Here is a 21,773-nt window from a genome sequence, read left to right as displayed (position 1 = left end):
AACCTTGCCCTTCTTTTTCTAAATACCACGGCTGGGTGACGCTCCCTCTCCATCTGAGTGCCCAGCACTTGCAGGATGGGATGCAATGGGCTGGGCTGGGCTGGCACAGCCAGGACCAAGTCGATCCCTCCGGAGGTTTCTGCTGTTATGCAGCCGGCTCCTGTGGGCTCTGCTCCAACATTCACGAGCCGGAACAGCACAAGCTCTCCGTTTTCCCTCAGCACAGGCTGCTGAGGGCATGAATGCAGAGATTCACAATATTCTTTCCTTCCTTCTCGGGATGGAAGCTAATAAAAGATGCACTGTCCATGTGGGCATCAGCCCCTTTGCCCTGCTCTGCCACTTGCTTAGATCAAAACATCACTGGGGCTCTCAGCCAGCCCTGGCATGATCTGTATTTTGGGGAATGCTCCTAAACTGGTCCCTTGCTCTGTCTGGACCTCTCAAGGGTGCATTGCACTGGGTGATGGGGGGAACATGTCTGTATGTGATGCCATTTGCAAAAGCTACCCCAACATCTGGTAGCTCCTTGCGGGTGTGCTGTGTCTTTGGATCTTTGTTAAGCATCCCCAGCTCCAGAGGCATCGCTTACCCCATGGCCTGGCACGGACTCTGGTCACCGATGAGGCTAGGTGGGCTGTGGAGCAGGAAGGGGGCTGCAGAACCATAGGTGTGAGAGATTCAGGCTGCTGCAAGGCAGCCTGAGAGTGCAGCCGGCTGCGGGACTCTCATGCTCAGTGGGTGAAGCTTGAAAGGTCTCCAGGGAGTCTCACATGGCGGGTTTCGAGCTCAGCTTTCTGCTGCAGCACTGCTTCAAGCAGCCCTGTACTCCTGGCTCCAGGGCAGCTCAAAGAGCAGCCAGAGGACATTGTTCTCAAGGGAAAACCAGGGTCAAACTGAAGCCACCTCCAACACGATGCTCAGCAGGGAATCCCTGGATCCTGGATTTGATTTTGTATTTGTTTCTGCCCTACCCTGCCCCGCCACCCTCTCCTTTGCCTGTTCTCTTGGTGGTCTGCATGTTTTTCCCTTCAGCTCCCATTAACACAAGCCAGGTCTTCCCAGGGTGGGCCATGGTCCAGAGAAGAGGTTGGAGAAGCAGCTGGGTGTAATTAGAGAGCCAGGGACCAGGAAAGATTTACTTTTCATTCAAATGAAGTAACAGTGTCCCACAGTCAAAATCCTCTCCTCAAGACATTAGACAAACACAGGCTTGAGAGCTCAGAGGGAGAACGGGAACCTCTGAGCCATGCAAGAGATGCTGAGACTTGTCTACCTGCAGATGGTGTGAAGGACCCTGCACAATCCCAGAGGAGCACATCTAGGAGACAGAGGGCAGCCAAGAAGCACGTGGGCAGAGGGTGCGTAGGTTTTAGTACTGTTTGCAGATGGTCCTGCTGGTCTTCTGCTGGCCAGTTCAGTCCTGCACAGCGCCTGGGAGCCAGGGGTAGGGATGCTCCTTATCTCAGCTGTGTCCATACCAGCCCACTGTATGGATACCGCCTAGCGAGCCTGAAAGATGAGCCTTGGCACTGCAGCAGGAAACAGGGAGCTTGCTGCCACTTGGAGACACTCTGTAGCTTGTACGATGCTCCCTGCAAGGGCAGGCCACGCAGAGTTTGCACTGGAAATAAGATTTTTTTTTTTTCCCCCCACTTCATGTGGTTTTCCTTCATACTAATCGATATCCAACAAGCGCTCAAGGAAAGGGCAATCTTGTCTTTCCCAGTCCAGGAGGGTTACCCGAAAAGAAAGGCTTTCCGCTTCATGGTGCTCAACAGGTATGTTCATGCTTGACTGCAGAAGACACTTTCTTTAACCACACCTCTAACTTCAGTATGTCCTTTAGCCTTGGCTCAATCTGCAAGCAATACAGGGCTGTCCCTGCATGTCCCAAGTACCCATTAAGCTGCTGCAAGAACACAGGTCCGTTCCATCGTGTGTAGCACTCTCAGGCACCCTGCTCCACGGCAGTCACCCAGGTAAGTGGCAGGATGGGACCAGTCCCGCAGCAGCCAGCCCTGGATGCCACGCTACGGCTGCAGCGCTGCCCGATGCAGAGTCCTCGGGGCGCCTGCGCAAGGCTCACTGTGGGCACCAGCAGTGCACACCTCTCCCACGCTCTTGAAACCACTTTCTGTGTCCCTCCCTGGGCCACTGCTGTGAAGGGTCTGGCCTGATTATAAGCTCATTTGGAATAATCTCACTGAACCTCTCCTCTTCCAAGGTTTCAACAGAGCACGTCAGCTCCCGCATCCCCCTGCAGAGAGAACCACCATGGCAGAGCACTGGCGTCCCCAGCCTCCTCTCTCTTCCTCTGTGCCCCCACAGCAGCTATATGCCTGACCACAGTTCTCCAACTCACGCGTTTCCTACAACCTAGCACACACCACGGCTCCTCAGGTCACCATATGAAGCCCACAACTGCTTAGCTTCCCAGACTGAGTGAAATCACTTCAGTATGGCCATCAACAATCTCTGCCCCTATCCCCTGGCTATGAACTGATTCACAAAGTAAAAGCAATACCATCTGTTCCAGGAAAAGTTAAATATGTTTGTGACAAGACAAGGAACACAATGCCAGCCAAGTGTTTGCAGTAATTGCTCCATGGTTATATATAACACTGAGAAACACCCATTTGAGGCCCACGCTGAATTTATACCCCCATTGCGCCCTAGCACTTAGATCCCAAGCATGGATTTGCTTTCAGCTGCTGAAGGGAAACTCCAGCTTTGTCAGGAAAACTGACCTTGGTCAATTCTCCCACTTGTTTTTTTTTTGTTTTTCTTTCTTTCCAAGATAGGGTGTAGTGCTGAGAACATGTACAGCCAAGTGTCCCAGCATGGGACAAATCAGTTCAGGCACATCACCTTCTCAGAGCCACAGTCTCCAAAACGACCAGAGATTCTCCAGCTCCTCTCACAAAATTATTCACCTGGCTTGGCCAGGGCTTCTCTTCACCTCCACGTGTACAAGGCAGAGCATTAAATCCCAGTTCCTAGAGAAGCTGGAAGCCTCTCACAGCCACCACCAAGTGCAGCCTTGCCTTCTCCCATGGATATTCCTCAACGTCGCCCAAAATGACCTGCCAGATTTAGAAACTGGAACTACAACCCTAGCAGCCCCTGATGAGGTGAGAATAAGCAATGTCAGAGAAAGACAAGGGGAGTTAGGAAGGCCAGTTTCCCTAAAGACCTTACAAGAAAGCTATGAGATCACACAAATGTTTCTCTATCTTCCTTCTGCTTGCAAGACTACAGCAAAGGTTATCACCATCTCCTCCGAGACATCTTCATCTTCTTTTTCAATTAATTAATTAGATGAATTCATGCTTCGTGAATGTGGCAGATTTCTAGTCAGCCGTGCTAATTTGCAGGTGTACTGCAGTCAAGGTGTCCCTGGTGGGCTCTCCTTGCCTGGTCCTCCAACACTTATCAGAGGTAAGAGCAGTCTAGGCAGAGCCATGCGCCTTACCTGCAGGTGATGGTCAGCGTATCCTTGGCGTTGATGACGTGTTCCTCCTCGGTGATGCTAAGAGTAGGTGGGGTCATAGAATAGCTGCTCACCAGATCTGTGGGGAGAGAGGAGAAAGGGGATGATGCAGACATCTGCTACTCTGGACCCACCGCTGTGGGCAGCAGTAGCTTGGCATCACAAGCCCAGAAAGGGGCAAAGCCTCTTGAGGGAAACATCTCATAGGAGTCTGCTCTTCAGCAACAGCTCTAGGGCTGGGGTCAGAGAGCCCGTGGGCTCAGACAGACAGACTAGCACAGACGAGGGCCAGAAAAAGAATGGAAGACCAGAAATCAGGGAATCTGGGTGCGGCCATTCCTCACCAGGTGACTGAGATTGAGCTCACTTGGACTACTGCTCTGAAATCACCTTATCTGATAACTGGAGGGAGTCTGGTGGGAGATTTTTCTCTACGCGTGTAGTTTGTTGTAATCAAGGGACAAAAACCCATCTGCCCAGATACCACAAATGCAAAACTCTTGCATTTGTACAGATGTGCTCTCAGAAGCCAGCAGGCATTCACTGAATGCCCTTCTCCTGCTGGGCACTCTCAGGTACAGGCAGTCACCCGAAGAGGACCAAACCTTGGGGATTACAGCAGCCCCCTTCCCTGCACCACAGCCGGGTAGGCATGCCAGAAGTGAAATTATCCAGGCTCAAGGACGGGCAGTTAAACACATTATCATGCAATTCTTCTCCCAGCTTTTGTCTGGGAGAGTCCCACTTCTCCTGTGCTTGCATCTCCGGCATGCCAGACACGCACCCTAAGTGAGCTCCTCATGGACAAAACATCTCGAAGTACCGGTTACCCTCAGAGACGTACCCCTTGTTTTTCATTAGCATGGTGTTGCTGACTGTCATTACTTCATGATCTTTATCTTAAAACTCCAGCTTCTGGAGACGTGAGATAATTCAAAAGAAAAGTCTCAGTGACTGCAAAAACAAGCAAGCAAACTAACCAGAAATAGAAGAAAAAAAAAAGTTGCGAAATGTGAAGCTGTGACTCAGGTAGATGCTAAATGCTAGGGAAGAAAAGAATGCAAAAATATGTTGCTAGCTCAATTTTCTACAGAAACGTGTGGTTTTTGCAACCGCGTTCTGTGCATGTCTGTCTCCTTGCCCTGTAACATTCAAACCCATGTATCAGAGAGATCTGGCAGAGAGGGAGAGGTCTCGAGGACATGGTGTTTCCACGAGTTTCATGAGCAGCAGGAACACCATATGACGCCTCTCCTCCAAAACCGCGGCCTGAGGACTGTGGACCTTGGAAGCCCCTTGGTAGAGCCATGCCATGAATGTTGGGAAGCCACTAAAGCTGCCCTGGGAGACACCAAATGGCCACCAGTCCCTCTGACTCAAGGACCCTGAGGTGCGGCGTGAGGAGCCATGCCTGTGGGGAAGCTGGGGTGCCCAGGGTCCGCCGCCACCAGGAGAGGCCGCCGAGGGGGATGCGGCGGTGGAGGGACGTGCTGAGCGGCACCGCCGGCACGGCCAGGCCAGGGCTGCCGGCCTTGTTCTCCCCGATTGTTCTCCACTTCCTTCCCGCTTGCGCGCGGCTCCGAAGTGGCCGTCCCCACGGCTGCCCCCATGGCAACGGCGGGGCGCCGGCCATCTCTGTCCGCCATCTCCCGCCTCCTCTTCCCTCAGCCCAGGGGCTGCCCCAGTCCACCTTTGCCTGCACGGGGGTCCTGCTCCCCACGGCCCGTTCTACAGACACCACTCTCTCAATGGCAACAGCAACAACAGCAGCCATCGTTCGTCATTCAACACGTCGGTCGGGTCGGCGTCACCACGGCCCCTGGGACCAGGCAGTGCTTGGCCCCCATGGAGGACACCCCGCCTCACGCCTCCAGATGTCATGCACAAAAATGTGCCCTGGGGCTGTGAAAATAAATGAGTGCATTTTTGGTAAAATCCCTTCAAAATGTAACAAGGTTTATTAAAAAAAAAAGAGGAGGAGAGGAATCTGACCGCTAAGCTGCATTTCCTATTAATGCCGGACATGCTTATCCCAGTGCAAACACCACTCTCCAGATGGCCACAGCCTGCCAGTCCATCGCCCCGGCAAGCAGCCCCACGGCACTCAACCCAAAACGTGAAAGACACAGCTCACCATAGGGCTGGCTGGGGACGGCAGACCCTCTTATCCTGCTGGTGCCCTAGGCAGCGAGCAGAAAGCTAATCCCCAAAATCCTGGCACGGCAATCCCTGGGGCTGGCTGCGACAGGCACCGAAGTGGGTCTCAAAACTGGGGTGGTCCCTCTTGCTTGAACCACTAAAAAAAGCAGTCCAGGGCGGTGGGAGCCTCTCGGCCGATGCTATACAGCACATCTGCCCCCCCGCTGGGCTCGGGGGGAGTGGGATGGCTGCAGAAATAACCCCCTGCCTCCCTTCACGTGCTGCTCGGTGACCTGTTAGCAAACAACGCCGGGGGGTGGAAGGGAAGAAAGAAAAAGTACAATCTGTGCAGGTTGAGGCTGTGGGATTCCTGCAGATGCATCCTGTCCGCGGCCCTCCGCAAGTACAACAGGAAAAGGAACCACTGCTGCCTCCGAAAGCACCGCGGCGCGGGGCTGGGGACGCTCTCGCTGCTGACAGCCAGCGCCGGGCCGGCCTTCGTGGCCGTCCAGCCTCCTCATCAGCTCCGGACTGCCGGGAGCTTCAGGGACTCCCTGCATCAGGCACTGGCTCATGCTTGGGACCCACTACTCACCCCGACACCCCACACTGGGGCTGGCATCTTGGGATGCTGATGCCCACAGCCACCCATGGCATCCAGGACAGGCAAAGGGATGCACAGAGCCATTCCCAGCCTCCAAAAGCATCTTCAAGGCCATCAGCTTTCCCCCCAAAAATTCTCCATCCCTCTCTGTGCTTGCCAGACGGATCCACCCCGTTGCTGCCCTTGCCCTTTCCCTCCCTGGGGGAGCATATGCCCTGCTACAGCCCTCCCGTGTCTCACTCTCCCCAGCACTGAACTTGGTGCTGGGTTTGGCCATTAAATCTCTGCTAACCGACATACAGATGGTTTGTGTCTCCGTCAAATCCCTGGGTGCGAGGGAGATGTCTCCAGAGCATGGAGCGTCTCCTCTCCTCCGAGTCCCTCCTTCCCCACCTCCAACCCCGGCGATGCTTTATCTCCTTGTCCCTCTAAGCAGAGCCCGCTCTCTCGTGTGCACTAAATCGCGCCCTTGCACGGGGAGAGCATTAATGTAATTAAAAAGGTATGCAGCAGCCCCGGCGAGCTTTGTTTTTTCAAGATGGTTTCCAAGCAAGTTGGCAGTGGGATATTAAAATAAACAGAGGGGGATTGATGGGATGCGGGGAGAGGAAGCAGGATCCCACAGCCACTCACACCTTGTCTATTTTCGGAGAAGTGTGTTTCCCAGCGGTTTTCCTAGCCTTGATCTCTCAGTGTGTGGCTCTGAAAGGGGCCAGGCTGCACCGAGGGCCTTCTCCTTATCACCGGTGGCTCCTTCATTTTCTCCAGCCCCGTCCACCTCTTTCTGCACCCTGAAATCACTGCTGCTCTCAGCATGGCAGGGCTGCCTGCTGGGGTCCTGCATCCCAGGGCTCTCCCTACCTGGTGGGGAAGCCATGCTCGCCCTGGAAAGTGCTACCCACCCCAGGGTGTCTCACAGAGACTGAGCAGCCCGCAGGCTCCAGCCTTGTGCCTGACCTTGAGCACGCTGTGGGAAAGCCTTGCCAGGGGCCTGGTTTTCCTTTGTGATGGCTGCAGATGGCTAAATCACTGCAGAGCAACGCCTGTGCCAGAGCCAGCACTGCCACAGCGAGTGATGGCTTTGGGCACCCGTGCAAAGGCTGCACATGGGCAGAGGTGCAGGTATGGCATGGCATGGCATGGCACGGCATGGCTCCCACTCTCTCTCTGCTTCCACTCACAGGAAGCCCTGCACCGGATCCTCCCTCCGAGCCCCCGCACACCACCTCAGCCCCTCTCTGCTTCCCCTTCCCTCCCTCTCTGCTGAGTCGGCCCCGCTGACTGATTAACGGGGAGCCTTTCCGGAGAGGGATTTTGTTCACGCTCTGTCCTTCTCGCTGACTTCCTTCCCCGGCGCTGGGACTGGATCGCTCTGGCCACAGCCGCTGCGTGTCCCCAGCTAACCGGCGCAGCTCACGCTCCTGCCACCAAACTTACTGCTTCGGGGTTTTGTCACCAGAGCTGCAAAATAACATGCACGGAGCAAAGTTGGTCCAGATGAGGCTGTGCGCTCCCGCTTGTCTCCCTGCACCTCGCATACCCAGCCTGCCCAGCCCAGTGCTGTACTGGGGTAAAAGATAGGCTGGAAGGGAAAAAAAACAGTGTCCTTTCCCCCTGACCCTGCTACTGCCCCCCAAAAGACTGCTGTGTTCAGGCAAAAATTCCCAGTCAATGAGCATCCCAACAAAGCAAGGCAGAAACTTGCGATCTTTCTACAAAAGGGATTTCTGGCAGATTTGCACTGAGCAGCTGAATCCCCAGACCAAGGGTCCAGGATGGAGCCCCTGAATTTACCCACATCCTGCATCTGCAATGCAAAGCACCACGGATGAGCCTCTTCCAACTCGCCGGGCTCAGGCAGCTGCTCTGGCCTGTCCCTGGCTGGGGCTCAACAGTGCTCTGAATGCCCTGGGATTGCTCAGCGCCCAGTGCTACCGGATAGCCCGATGTGGCTCCTCTTGCAAAGCATTTCCCATTTCTCTTGGGTTTTACCCCCAGCCTAAAGCCTTGGCTGCCTTGAGCTGCTCATGCAGGCTGCAAAGCTGGTGGTGGGGCTCCTCCCTTGCAAGCAAGGCAAGGCATGCACTTAGACATGAAATCACACACCATAGTTACTATGTGAGCAAACACCTGCTGCGGAACAGCCAACAACAAAATTCCGGTACCTTGCTGGCAATTGGGGAAACAGGGACTGAACGACCCTTTCTGATGCAGAAGAGAAGCAATGCCTGGCACTGGGGGAGAGGGAGGAGAAACCTTGCTCTGCCCTTTCTGCAGACCTCTCCTCTGGCCTTCCAAGCTGGGCTTGTTTGAATTAGCAGCATTTGCTGGCGAAACCGCATGTACACCATTTCCCCTTGCCCCGCAGGAACTAACCCCAGCACTGCAGGTGCCATCTTCCCCCTCTGCTCCAGTTACCTCTTCCCCACCAACCCCGTGCTGGTGTAACTGGCTGCCCTGGTCCTGGAGGACCCGCAGCTGCTCATAGACACACGGAAAGTCCACGTGCTGGAGGCAGAGCCGGGCCAACTTCCCACCTACAGGGCTGAAGTTCCTGCACAGAGCGATCCCTCCTCATGCACGGGGCAAGCATCCAGCTGGGGGTTGGAGCGGGAAAGCGTGAGTGTCACGTCACGACAAGGAGCAGGCAGCTGGCAGAGCAGCAGGGGGAATTTGGACGTAGGGATGTCAGCTCCTCCTCTTCCTCCTCCTGGTGCTTGCCAGCACGGAGGAAGGCTTGTTTTGCAGAGAGGTGAGATATCACACGAGGCTGAGAAATGAATGGCAGGCTCCGGCCAACGTGGGGATGAAACACCAGGTGTTTTCTCTGCAGCCTCACAGCGGGCAGGGCGAGCCCCAAACCACAGCAGGAACTCACACCAAAATGGAGCAGGTTCTGCCCAGCAGCCACCCCTGCCCATGGCGAGGCTGGGGGAAGAATGGAGAGGCGGCGTGCTAAAGGGCTCTGTGGGCAAGAGGGAAACAGGCTGAGGTGTAAGCAATGAATAAATTAAAAACAATAGTGATAGAAAACCGTAAATACCCCAAAACTATGTATTTGCACAAGGGCAAAGGAAGCAGGTCCTTTCTTTTACGAGGTTCATGAAAGATGTTCCTTTTTCTGCAGCCCGGGGTTAACCATTGCTTCAGACCTGTCCCAGAAAGCGTTAAACACGGGGGCTGTGCTCCTCTGTGCAGGATCAGCCCCTCTGCGCCCTGTGTTGTGCTATGGCAGCATCGCTGTCCCAGCCACACAACTGACCCCCACGCACCAAAAGCTCATTCAGGCCTGGGGCAACACCTTCCCCTTCTCACGGCGGGCAACACCAATGGCGAGACAACACTCCTCTGGTCTAGAGATTTTCATCCACGGACCTCAAAGCCCTGAAATGTCACCAAATCAAAGTGTGGTGGGTCTATGTCCTCACCATTTAGTGAGGATATTCCCAAAACATCAGATGTTCCTTTGTTCCAACTGGGGCAGGCTGTCCTCTTTCAGGGGACACAAGGGACTAATAATTATAGGACCTCGGTCAATATTCAGAAACACAGAGGCGATCATCATTATTGGGTGTCTGATCCCTCCTGTCCAACACCAAAAGCAGAACGAGACATTAACTTTGCCCAGAGACACCTGGGGGTAAGTATGGAGGTAGGAGCCCCCTGAGCAGGGACCAATACGAGGGCAGAGGAAGGGGCCACCAGAGCTGGTGGAAAGGCTTTTTTCTTGGCACCAGCCCCAGAGATGCCCCAAGCACCATGGGTCTGCAACGATGCCAGGTGAGGAGAAAGGATGTGTGTCCAACCAGACAGGGCAATTGGGGGATGCAAAAAGTCAGGGCTTTCCTCCAGCTCAGCACCCACGGCCAGGGGAGACCCCAGCCAAGGCATCCCCCTGCCTGCCAGCCAAGCGGGGAGTGGGAGGGGGTGGGCAGAGATGCGAGCAGTGCATCCTGCAATGGCAGCATGGTCCCGACACAAGCAGAAGGAGCAACAGCCAGACCAGCAGCACCATGAGGCCGGGCGTCCTGCTCTGCTCCCGCAGCCCCTGGCACTCCATGGCGGCACAGCCACGCACCCAGCACCCACGGGTCTGGCCAAACAGCCCCACGGCCTCGCTCCAAAAGGCTGCTCTGGCCTCAATGCACGCACCCCAACAGGCCTGTTTAGCCTCTCATTGCTCATAAACTTTAATTAACCGGTTCTTTTCTGGCAAGGCACAAAAATCTCGTAACCACTCACACTGATGTGTGGAACGAGGCAAAGAAAGTCAAGAGCTCCCTGGGCTCTTTCAGCTTTTGGACTTCCAAGCTGGCAGCGTCAGCAAGGGACACAAGCAGAGGAGCTTGAAAGCAGGAGCCACTTTCAAGACAGCTGGGCTGTCCTGAGGAGCAAAATTACCTTTGTAACCTTCAGCCTTGGTCCCTTGGTGCCTTGGGGATTTAAATCAGGGTATTTCACAAGCCAGCTGCCCCGAGCTGAGCACGGCTACACCCAATGCCCGACCACGCCGCCACCTGCTTTCAGGGCTCTGGTCTGCACGGGCACAGCCACCCATGCCCTTGGGACCTGCCACCACGTCATCCCAGAGCATCCCAAAGAGGCGTCAACGAGCGCCTGTCCGGGAGTGTTTATCTGTCCGCCTTTCTCCCCCGCAGGAAGCACTCTCTCACCATCGCCCTGCCTCGCTCAGCCCGGTTTCCTGCTCCATCCTGCCAGGTTTACCCTGCTTTTTCCTCCTCCCCTCCCCCTGCCCCACGGCTGTCAGGCCATGTTTGCATTTCTGTCTCCTGCCGTCTTTCCTCTCCCTACACCCCCCCGCGCTCGCTCCCTACTCCATCCTCCCCAAGAGGCTACGTCCTGAGCCAAAGTTAGCCCGTGTCAGGTAGCCACATGTCCGGCCTGGGGCAGCGGGTCAGCCGGGGCCACCCTGCAGACCTCCTCCAGGATCTCTGCTGTCAGCAGCCTCCCCGACCCCCGGGGGAGCTGGCTGTTTGCTGCTCCCGCTCGGGCGAGGGATGCTCCCGCACATCAGAGAGCTCGTTTCCCCTCGGCGGGCCGCCGGCCCACCCCTTCTGCTGCTGGCCAGGGGCTGGCCAGACGCCGCTTTGTTTGGTCCCCCATTCCCTGAATCGCTCCGGGTTTGTTGGCTGCCTGCTCCTGCCCCGAGAATCCTTTTCCTGCCTTTGAGATAGAGGATGCTTGAGCCATCTGTGCGTTTTATTTCCTTGTAGAAACTAACAAGCCAAGGATTGCTTCCTCTCCCTGACATTTCAGAGGGCAGCTCTGGCTCAGCGGGATGCGCGGGGAGGGGAGGGGGAGCCCAGCACCCTCAGACAGGAACAGGACCTATTCTGTCCGCAGGATTCATTCCCCAAGGGGCAGAAATCCTCAGGCCTGCCAAACCGCTTGTGGCAGCTCCCACTCTGCCACCGCCATGGCTCTGCAGGAGCCCAAGGCGAGCTGCCCTGCTTAGCATACATAGCCACCGCTCTTCCAGTGGCCCCTATTAACTGCATGGCTAAACCCTTGCAAAACTCAATTAAAATTATCCTCCCACATCTTAAGGACTGTCAAGTTGCTTCTCTTCCTGTTTTAATTTACTTCTTTCAAAAACTTGCCCTGCTCACATTCTCTGCCCCCGCAGGATGTGATTAACGTGGCATAGAAAGAGCAGAGGGATCGGATGGCTTTAGGGGACCGGTAACAGAAATCAGCACCGTTCATTACATCTTTAACCTGAAGGGATGCAATAGATGATCCACAGCTCGTGTGAAATGAGTGTTGGTCCAAATCTGGTACCTGGCAGACAGGCACTGCCAGCACAAACAGATGGCCAGGATGGGCCAGGGACATCCCCCCGTGGGCCCTGGATCTCTGTGCAGGGGGCTTGGGAAAAGCTACCTCCAGTTAACCTATTCGGGACTGCTCAGGAGTTGCCTGACCATTGCAGGATTCAGAGCTTAATTCCAGCCCGTGTCTGTTCAGGTGTAACCCCAGGGGCTTTACTGGGCTGAGGTACCTCTGGCAGCAGAGGGTACAAACCCATGGGACACTAAAGAGATGCCTTCAGCCACTGAGAAGAAACCATAGCCTATACAGTGACAAAGGGTAAACGACTAAAGGAAATCATTATCCACTGCTGCTCACGCTGTACCTGATGAAGTGACGAGCAGATGACAAAGTACCTTGCCAAGTAGCTCAGCTAAACTGGATTTTGCCACTGTGGGATACCCACAGAGAGATTCCCAAAGAGAGGGATAAGCTCCCAGAGGACAAGTCACCACCAGCTCTTGCACACAGTGATCCAGGTGAGACATCCAGGTCTAGGAGTCTCTAACCCACCCATTGCCAAAACAGAGCGGGTGCTTCAGGGCAGGACCTCCTGCCCACGCCAGGGCATCGTCCCCTTCCCCAGAGCCCCAGCTGCCCACGCTGAGGCTGGTGACAGCCCAGGCAGAGCCAGGACCAGCTCCAGTGCCTGGGCAGGGGCTTCCACCCACAGCACTGGGGCTTTGCTGCATGGACACAGAGGAAGAGAAAAGCCTGACAAGCAGCGGAGAGGAGACCCTCAGTTTGGACATCATTAACTACAGCTCCATGATGAGCTGTTCCCAGAGGCTCAGGTGAAGCTCCTGTCAAAGCAAGCCGCAGATCTGCCATTGGGGAAAGATGGGAGTTCAAGCTAAGCGAGGCCTCGGCATCCGACTCTTGCTGGGAGATGAGGAGGCAGAGGCAGCTGACCGGGAAGCCAGACAGAGCCTGCGGGTTGGCACTGAGCACAGAGAGAAAAGGGCAGCAGCATTTGGAAAGAAAAAAAGCAAGTCGTAGGTTTGCTTTTTCCTTGTGTGTGGGCTTAATTGCTGGCCTTTGAAGTTTAGCTCTTCCCAAGACCGTTGGCTTATGGACAGGCTGAGCAGGACACTGAAGAAACCCCTGTACCCCACTCAGGGCAGGTTTCCCCAATGTGAGCAAAGCCTGCGGACCCTGCCTGCCTCCCGCCCAGGCTGCTGCAGCCAGGCTGACTGTGCTGGACTTTTTCAGGGGTCTGCAAGCCATGCAGCTGGACTGGGAGGCACTGTGCCAAGCACGAAAGACCTGCTCCTCCATCTTCATGTCCCTGGAGTTTGCATCCAGATGTTTGCTACTTAGCTGTGAATTGAAATCAACTCGGAGCCCTTAAACCAAACAGCTGCCCTGGAGCTGGCAGTGCCTGTTCTCCTCTGCAGCACAACCCACCCTCAAGCTGATCTCCTGCTGCTGAGTGGAAGAGAAGCTGATGAACAGGCTAAGTGGGAAAAAACAGTTTTGCAATTAGGTGATTATCTTGGCCTTGGAAAACCTGGATTCAATTCCCCATCTGCTCCAGGCTCCCTGCAAGCCCATCATGCAGCTTATTTGTACCTCCATCCCTGCTCGAGCCACAGAGGGTAGGGCAGCAGGAACTGGGCTGCTTTGGCTTGGAAAAAAAGAGATACTCAAGCAAGAAAGGAGGAATCCTTATTCCTTCTAATGAAAGGCAACAGGGAACAAAGAAAATGGATTTATCCCAGAGCCAACGCAACATGAAAAAGCTACATTAGACGTGGATGGGTCCAGAAAGTAGGAAGCACAAGCAAAGTGCAGGAGGAATTCAAACTTCCTGATTATCAAAGCAGGGTTTTCAAGCATCAAGTATAATCTAAAAATAATAATAATAAAGCAAAGGGAAGAGTGGTCACGGGCATGAGAGCGCGCTGCTGCCTGGGGAGCGGGAGAAGACGAACCCTCCTCCACGGCGCAGCTTCTTGCATGCACACCCGCACGTGCGCACACGCGCGCGTCTGCACGACCCCTTCTGCCGCCTCCGACGGGGTGGGCACGAGGGGAGGCAGGAAGATCACAGGCACACGCTCTTCAAAGCAGCATTAGTCATCAGAGGTAGCGGCAGAGGAAGGAAACCTCAGGTACGAGGTCAGACGTGCACAAGCAGAGAGGGCTGCTGGAAGAGCTCCGAGCGCTTGCTGCAGATCTAAGAGCCCTCCTGGCATCCACGTGAGCAGGGCAGGAGGTACAGCTCCCTGGGGTAAACACATCTACGGCAACGCAGGAGATAAGAAATTTCAACTCTCCTGAAAAACACTGTGCTGCTCGGCTTTCTGCCATCCTTGAAAGCAGCCGGAGCCGGCCAAACCTGGAGTCTTCCCTGATGTGGTTAATAAAAATTTTACTCTGCTCTCTCCGGGATCCTGAAGAGGGACAGGCTCTAGACAGTGCTGCAAATCTCTTCCCCCACGCAGGGCTTTGCTGGGTTGCTCCTCACCCCTGGGTCAGTGATCTGGTCTGCTCCCTGCTGGGCAGAGACTTGAAGATGGAGAGACACGGGGCACTGGGAGGAAAGCCGGCCTCGCGGGGCTGCCTGGGGCATCGATGGCAAGTTACAAACGCGTGTGCTCTCAGTTTCTCTTGGCGCAGAGCTGTGACTGCAAGCCAGGACCCGCTGCAGCAGGAGATGATAATCATCATCTCCGAGAGCCGAAGTGTATCGGGGCATTCACGTCACTTGAGATTAGCTGGCTGTTTAACATCTGCACAGATTTCTCTCTCCACCTCCACATAACACTCCTCACGCAGCCATGAAACTCATTTAATTCCCTTCCAAGAAAGGCTGAGTTGGAAATGTCACACTATGTACATCATAGCACAATTCCTACAGTGAAACACCCAGCCTAAATGGCAGTGTCGGACTCTGGTGCTATTGGAAGGCCAGCAAGCTAAAACACCTTATGCTGCTTTTTAAAAATAGCTTACAAGAGGGTTACCAAGTTTCATAAACACCCAGTTACTCTCTTGCTAATACTCAGAGGCTGACTGTTGTTTTCCCGTTCGAAGGTGCTTCCCTTGCCACGCAGCTCAGCGGGGAGAGCACGCAAGCGGACGCTACGGGAAGGAAGCGTTTACACATGCTAATGACTTCCACCGAAGGAGCACAAGTACTAACAGGGAAATTGCGCTAAAGAGACAACACGCCACTTCCTTGGCTGTCCCCATTTGGTCACCGCAAGGTGCTTGGTGCTTAGAGCCATGGGGCAAGGCTGGGGATGGCCCTCCCAGCACCATGGGAAAGCCAAGGTGTGAATGAAGGGAAGCCGCATTGGCTTGGACCACAAAGGCAGGAGAAGCCTTTTCGGCACCACACTGAACCAAGGGGCTGAGGACAGCCACTGGCCCTTTCCCACTCCCAGCAACGTGGGTCCAAGGGCCAGAGCCCTTCCAGGTGCTGCTCAGGCCATTTCACCACGCGCATCTCTCTTCATGCCAGCACAGGTTTCCTAAGTTCACATGGGGCCCTGTTTATTTTTTTTTTTTAATCTACTATTGTATTAAAGAAGTGTTTTTCTTTTGGTAAAGGTTACTGCGGGGCCAACGCCACGCAGAGTCTCCTGCCTTCCATCACCGCTATAACCTCTGAGCAGGAGCTTAGCCCAGCCAACACCACTTATCTTCAATGAAGGCAGGCTTGTATTTCCACTACCATATAAAAGATAGATCCCGGTGCTCCCCCTCTCCCCCAGTGCATTCTTTGAAATGCCACCCAGACCTTGTTATTGCTGGGAGGCTGGAGAACCAGGGATTAACTGCCTCAGGCTGCATTAGGCTTTATTTGTCTAAGCAGCCAAGGGTGAGGAGCGGCCATAAATATTGTGAAATGGCGAGGGTTGTGGAGGAGCAATGTTGGGCAACACAGGCACCATGGCAGCAGGCATTGCATCTTGGCGTGGGCACAGTTCTGGTGTGACTTATGCTGTTGGACAGGTTCCTGCCTCCCTACGACACAGGAGGCTTGGGGGACATCAAAACCCATCCTCAAGTATTCAAACTGGGGACATCAAGCTACCACTCATGTCGTTAGTCCTCGTAGCACATGAGCAAGCAAGCGTGGTGGATCTACCTGACCAAGTGGGAAAATCCCACCACAACGCTGTCACTCAAGGGGGCACACATTGGGGTCTGAGCCTGTCTGCCCAGAACAGGGCTGTACGGGGTACACTGTGGCTCCCCTTCACTTGCACACTGGGATGTCACAGCACGGGGAGGAGATGAAGAACAGGATACGCCCTGATCCCATCCCAACACCGCCGGCACTGCCAGAGCCAGCACTTACAGACAGCAGCCCAGGATCTGCTGAATCTCATAGTTTAGCAACAACCAACAAACAAAATGAGGAGTCCTCAGACTCAGATGCACCCTACAGTAGCTAAATTGCTTCACAAAGGTGTCAGCGGGTAACTCCGTTTGCGGGCAAGGTGGTTGCTTCCCCCGTGTTTCATCCCAGCACAAGGACCGTGCGCTGCCTGCCCAGTGGCACGGGAGTTTCTTGGTGTGAATGCACACATCTCCCATGGGAGCATCCCGCACCGCAGCCGGCCACCACGCTTTCAGGACTGCTGTTAAACTTCTGCCCTTTGCTTCCTGAGGGCCAAGCACTGCAGCATGGTGAAGGGATGATGGCCACTTAGACCAAATTATGCCTCACCGGGGACTCTGCTGAGGCAGGGCAACCCAATGCATGAGTGATTGATTTCTGTGGGTGCTGGATGCTGTCACCTCTGCGGGATGCGATTTTGCTTGCTGCCATCACTCTGAGCTGGCAGTTTCCAAATCTGAGTATAAACCACAATTCGTGCCCAACCTTCTTGCCTCAGTAAACATCAAGATTTACTGTCATCCATGGCAATTATTGACTTGACCCTTACTTCTGTCAGTATTTATTTTTTTAGGTCACTACGTCTAACATCCATCTCGGCAGATGCCAGTATTTCAGAAATGAGGAAAACAAGTCACAGAGGGAGAGCGAAGCCCAGAGCTGAACCCCACTGTCAGCGCACACGCCTGTGTCTGCGCAGACACGTACGTGCTTCCCCCAGCCGACGCGGGACCTTCCGCACCCAGGGAAACCAATGGAGGGTTTTCCAGGGTCTGCTACGCAGCCCTGCACTTTTTGTAGCTTTTTGGGGGGAACGCATGAAACCAGTAAACCTTTTACAGAGTTCCCCACTGCATGAAGAGCCCATGTGCCTCTGTAACTCAGGAAGATGATGGAGGACCAAAAAACCCTCCGCGGGTCTCCCGGGAGTTGTGAACGTGCAGACAGACCTTCACAAACCTTTGGAGCCGCTACCCAACTCCATGCACCTGGCTGGGGTCTGCCGAGCCCCGTGAAGGCCTGCCAGTGGCCAACACAGTGACCCCGCTGCAGGATGGGCGCTTTGTGTCCCCACGGAGGAAGGGGATGGTGACCCAGGCAGGAGGCCTGGCTGCCACGGGCACTGCTCGCTGGCTAGTGCTGGCCACTCAGAAAAGCCATCATGAGCTTGCAAATTCTTTATAAGCTTCCCACGTGACAAAATTACCCAGGGGCCAGATCCTGAATCTCTCTTTACTCGGACCAGTCTCCACTGAAGTCATTGAGGCATTGGCCAAAATACAACTGAAGGACTTCAGGATTTGGCCCAGTAATAAAAACTTCCTTCCTTTGTCTACTGCTCACTCCACATGATCCACCACCTCCCGGCCTCCTCCTGGCCACGTCTCCTGAGACTGGGGCCATCAGTTGTTTTGGTTGATGCTGCTCTTTCATTTTACCCTCCGCTGGACTGTGCCTGTCCCCTCCTGCAGCTGCAAGCTGCTGAGGCGGAGGGAGCCGGGGCGGCCGGTGAGGAAGAGGGTGGATCGCAGGGTGAAACGCAACCCAGCAGAGGGGCAGTGCCGGTCCTGGGGACACGCACGTGTGCGGACACCACGCAGGCTGGGAGCAGTCTCAGCCGTCACCTCCCCAAAGGCAATTCCTTCAACACCTCTTAGAGGATGGGATGGAGTGCCTCCAGAAAAGCCTTTCTCCCCACCACCGACTGTAGAGCAAGTGCCTTAGGCTATACGCTAAACTTTTATCCGATAGGGACTGGGTGAGATGACTCCTGCCCAGGAAGGTACAGGAGGAAGTTAACTCATCTCCCCGCAATGGCGACTATGCATCACGCTAGGAAATGACACCATAAGAAACACGTATAATTTTAAACAAATAACTTGCAATATGAACTTTACTGCTTTTTCTGCCTCAGAATAGCAAGGAGGATGCAAAGCCCTCTTATCCCCCATGGGTGCCTCATCCCCAGCATGGCCGTCCGAAATGTGCACTGGGGTTTGCAGCAGGAGCTCCTGTTTCCTTCCCGTATCTACCAGCCTTGCACACACCTGTGGCACCAACAGAGCAATATATGAACACAAATGGACTGATATAGCAATTTCCTTCACACCAATCTCCCTGCCTGTGCCGTTTGATGACCAAAAGCAAACACAAAAGGAATTCGAACGTAGCTGAAGTGAAAAGCATTTGGTCCTGAGGTACCAGCATAGTTTGATGACCTAAATCTCAATCCTGCAACTCATGGATGCTCAGGTGAACGGTCTGGTCATATAGCGGATTGCTCAGAGAGCACAGAAACAACTCCTGCGAGTTCCTGCTGAGGTTTTCAGTCTCACAGGGAGATTTTTAATATTGCTCAGCTAAAACTGAAACGGTGAGACACGCACCTTAGAGCACGCAGCTCTAACCACCCCAGGGAACACAAAACTCTGAGCAGCAGAGGACTGGTGATCTCAGGGCTGAGGGGCTGTAGCGAGCCCCGTGCCACCCAGCCCAGCTGAGCCGGCTCACCATGCCCAGCATCCCAACGCAGAGCACAGCGACGCCAATCTGTGCATTGCACATACTAAAAGTCCAACGTCCAGGCCAGCGGCACGGCTGCCTTGCTTAGGGGTTGCTCTTTAAAAAAAAAAAAAAACAAAACAGTCTCGCTGTACATTCTGCCCTTTTTTAAATACATTAATTGCCATGGAAACAATGCTCTTATTGGTATGGGAGCAGCCTGGTGGCCTCCACAGATGCAAGATAAAAATCAATGGATACATTAAAATACAGGCTCTATTTCAGGACCTTTTGTGGTTTTGGGGCTGGTCACTATGGGCACATATGAGAGAATGGCTCAGACACTACCAAGATGCCATCTTCTATGGAGAGAAAGCTGGGGACAATAAAACATGCAGTCACATCTCCTTTGCAGTGGTTATCTGCTCAGTCAGAGCACCCTTGTACGGGAGCCGGTCCCAGTACTGATGCGTGTGCTCAACTCTTGGCACTGGCCATCACTCCCAGCTCCTGCTGAGGCATCCCAGACCTGGCTGCCCTTCACGTCCTCACTGCCAGTCAGTGGAAAGCCTTGCCCAGTCTCAGACCTTGGCAGGGTGGCTTTGCTCCACGCCTCCCCTCTCCCCATCCATTGCTCTTTCCACCAGCTCAGATGCCTCACCAAAAAGAAGAAAAAAAATGCCAAAATAATATATATGCGCCATCGCTCCTTGGCCTTGAGAGTCTTTTAAATAGCACTGAGGGGGTTTGTACACAAACCAGCACAAAGGGAAGGGCTGCGAGTGCCCTCCCCTCCCTACCCGCAGCCGCCCCCGAAAACCCGGTGCAAAGGGCAGCCCCGGCTGCCCGGCTCTCCCCTCCTGGCGAGGAGGAGCGCTGCCCTGTTCCCTGCCGTGCCGCCCATCATAAATGGGTCCCTGAGCTGTTATCAGGCAGTGACAGTTTCCGCCATCAGATTCCTCCTGTCCGTCAGGAAAGCTAAATAAGGAACGTCGTTCAGGCGGCTGCAGGAAGAGGGGAAATGCAGGGACATCCGGCCCAGCTGCCAATTTTTCCTTTCCCATGAACCACCGCTGACCTCCGCCAAGGGAGAACCTGGACACCCAGCCTGGCATCAGCACCTCTCGTCTTCGCTTAACCCTTCCCCAGGGGGCTGCCCCGGCCGCCAGAGCCTGCCTGGGTGGGTGGCCTCGCCGTGCTGTGCAGCGCAGCTGTGGCGGGATGGCACACGGGCACCGCGTCACCGGCGCTAGCACTGCAGACTGAGGCGGGTGGACTCGGCGCACCGGCTGGCGCTCGCCCAGCCAACTGGAGCCGGGGCCAGGAGAAGGCTTAACCCCTCCACGCCTACACACGGGTGGGTGGCTACAGCTCACATCGCAGCAACGGGTCCCGAAAGCATCATCGAGCCACTCTGACTCGCTTCCCTCTTTGCGTGCACCGAGACCGGGAGCAGGGCCAAGCTTATTCTCTCGCTAAGCCCTCTGCAACCACACTAGGGTTTTCCAGGCTCTGCTGGGAGTTGTAACCAGCTCTGGACTGGCTGCTGCAGGCAGGTAAAATCTCATCACCCTTTTCTCTCTGCTCACTCCAGGGCTCTGCCCATCAGTAATGGAGGATAAAGAGCAGGAAGGTCTGCAACCCACTCAGCTCTTTCTCATGGTCCTTCCCGAGGACAGCCCTGGAGTCCTTGCTGCCTTTCACTGCACAGAAGCCGAGCAGGGGAGCAGCAGCAGCAGCAGCCTGGTTATTACATGCTCAGAGAAGGGGAGACCACAGCACTTACTCGGAGTTCTCTCTTGCTTTTCCCTACCACCTCGATCTCTACGTTTCCCCAGTTTGGAGTTTTTTCCTGACCCCCTGAACCGATCCTCCCTCATTAGCAAATGATGTCTGTCCCACAGCACCTCCAGGTTTGGCCCGCAAAGCCTGCACTGGAGATCCTCGCCCTGTGGAAGGAGGGGGCAGAAACGCAGCAAGAAAAACAATTCACACGTGGGAGAAGTTGTAAGGTGAAACACAAGTCACTGGCTGAAACCTGTTTCTGCTACCTCAGCAGGGAAACGACTCCAGGAGAGACTCCCTGTTTAATATTCTCAGCTTATAAAACTTAGTGGGAGTTTCGCCACTGGCTGCCGCGGGGCCAGGTTTTCACCCTCCTTCTGCTGAACTTGCACCTAGAGATGGAGCGATTTGCCCACGGCTGCTCAACAAACCGAGCGGTGACGCTGGGCTCAAGGGCTCGTGCCTCCTTGCCGACTTGACCACAGGCCATCTCCGCTTCCACTATTTTGCATTAACAATAAGGCACCGCAGATGGGCAATAATACTGTGTGCCGAAAACATCAGAACTATTTTGACCAGAGAGAAAAAGCCCCCCTGGGACCCGGCTAATCCTCCCTTTTAACAACGTGAAACAAGAAACAAAGGTCTGGGATAGCCAGAGGCAATAAAACCCTTGGAATTAATTTAACCAGTCACTAGATGCCAGTGCAGCTGCAGCAGTATTTTTTTCTCCTAATGAAGGACAAAAAGATAATTCCAGCTCTGGCCCAGGGCAAGTCTCAGCGCTGGCCTCCCCGGTAGACACTGGCACGCACCGCGCGGTTGCGGTCCCCCCCATGGCACCCAGTTGGCGTGGGACCCTCTGGGGGCTGCCTGCCTGGCTCCCTGCTGCCCCTTGCCCAGGTGGAGATTTGCAGGAGCTGCCTGGGGTAGGTCAGCGTGAAACATGGTGCTGGGCACCTCCGGCTCAAAGTCTGGGATGGGAAAGGGGGCTTTCAGCTTTAGCTAACCACCTGTGGATTTTTTCCTTGCAAATCCACATATTTTTCCATGCACAACTGCCT

At 54.7% G+C, this 21,773-nt stretch overlaps 1 protein-coding gene across 2 annotated transcripts in view; it reads right to left on the bottom strand.

Annotated features, from left to right (window-relative positions):
* Positions 1 to 21,773, bottom strand: part of FLT4 (fms related receptor tyrosine kinase 4) — a 60,904-nt gene that overhangs the window by 35,220 nt on the left and 3,911 nt on the right. For both annotated transcript variants that reach the window (XM_087753929.1, XM_087753928.1), the window contains exon 2: positions 3,476 to 3,572. In XM_087753929.1, coding sequence (XP_087610055.1) covers positions 3,476 to 3,572 — 97 coding nt within the window. The remainder of the gene's footprint in view (positions 1 to 3,475; positions 3,573 to 21,773) is intronic.

This window comes from Nipponia nippon, unplaced genomic scaffold, assembly GCF_047370975.1.
Source record: "Nipponia nippon isolate SJK-2023a ecotype South Korea unplaced genomic scaffold, ASM4737097v1 scaffold_17, whole genome shotgun sequence".
Lineage (NCBI taxonomy): Eukaryota > Metazoa > Chordata > Aves > Pelecaniformes > Threskiornithidae > Nipponia > Nipponia nippon.
The sequence above is the reverse complement of the archived record's forward strand: the minus strand, read 5'-3'. Positions and strand labels throughout refer to the sequence as shown.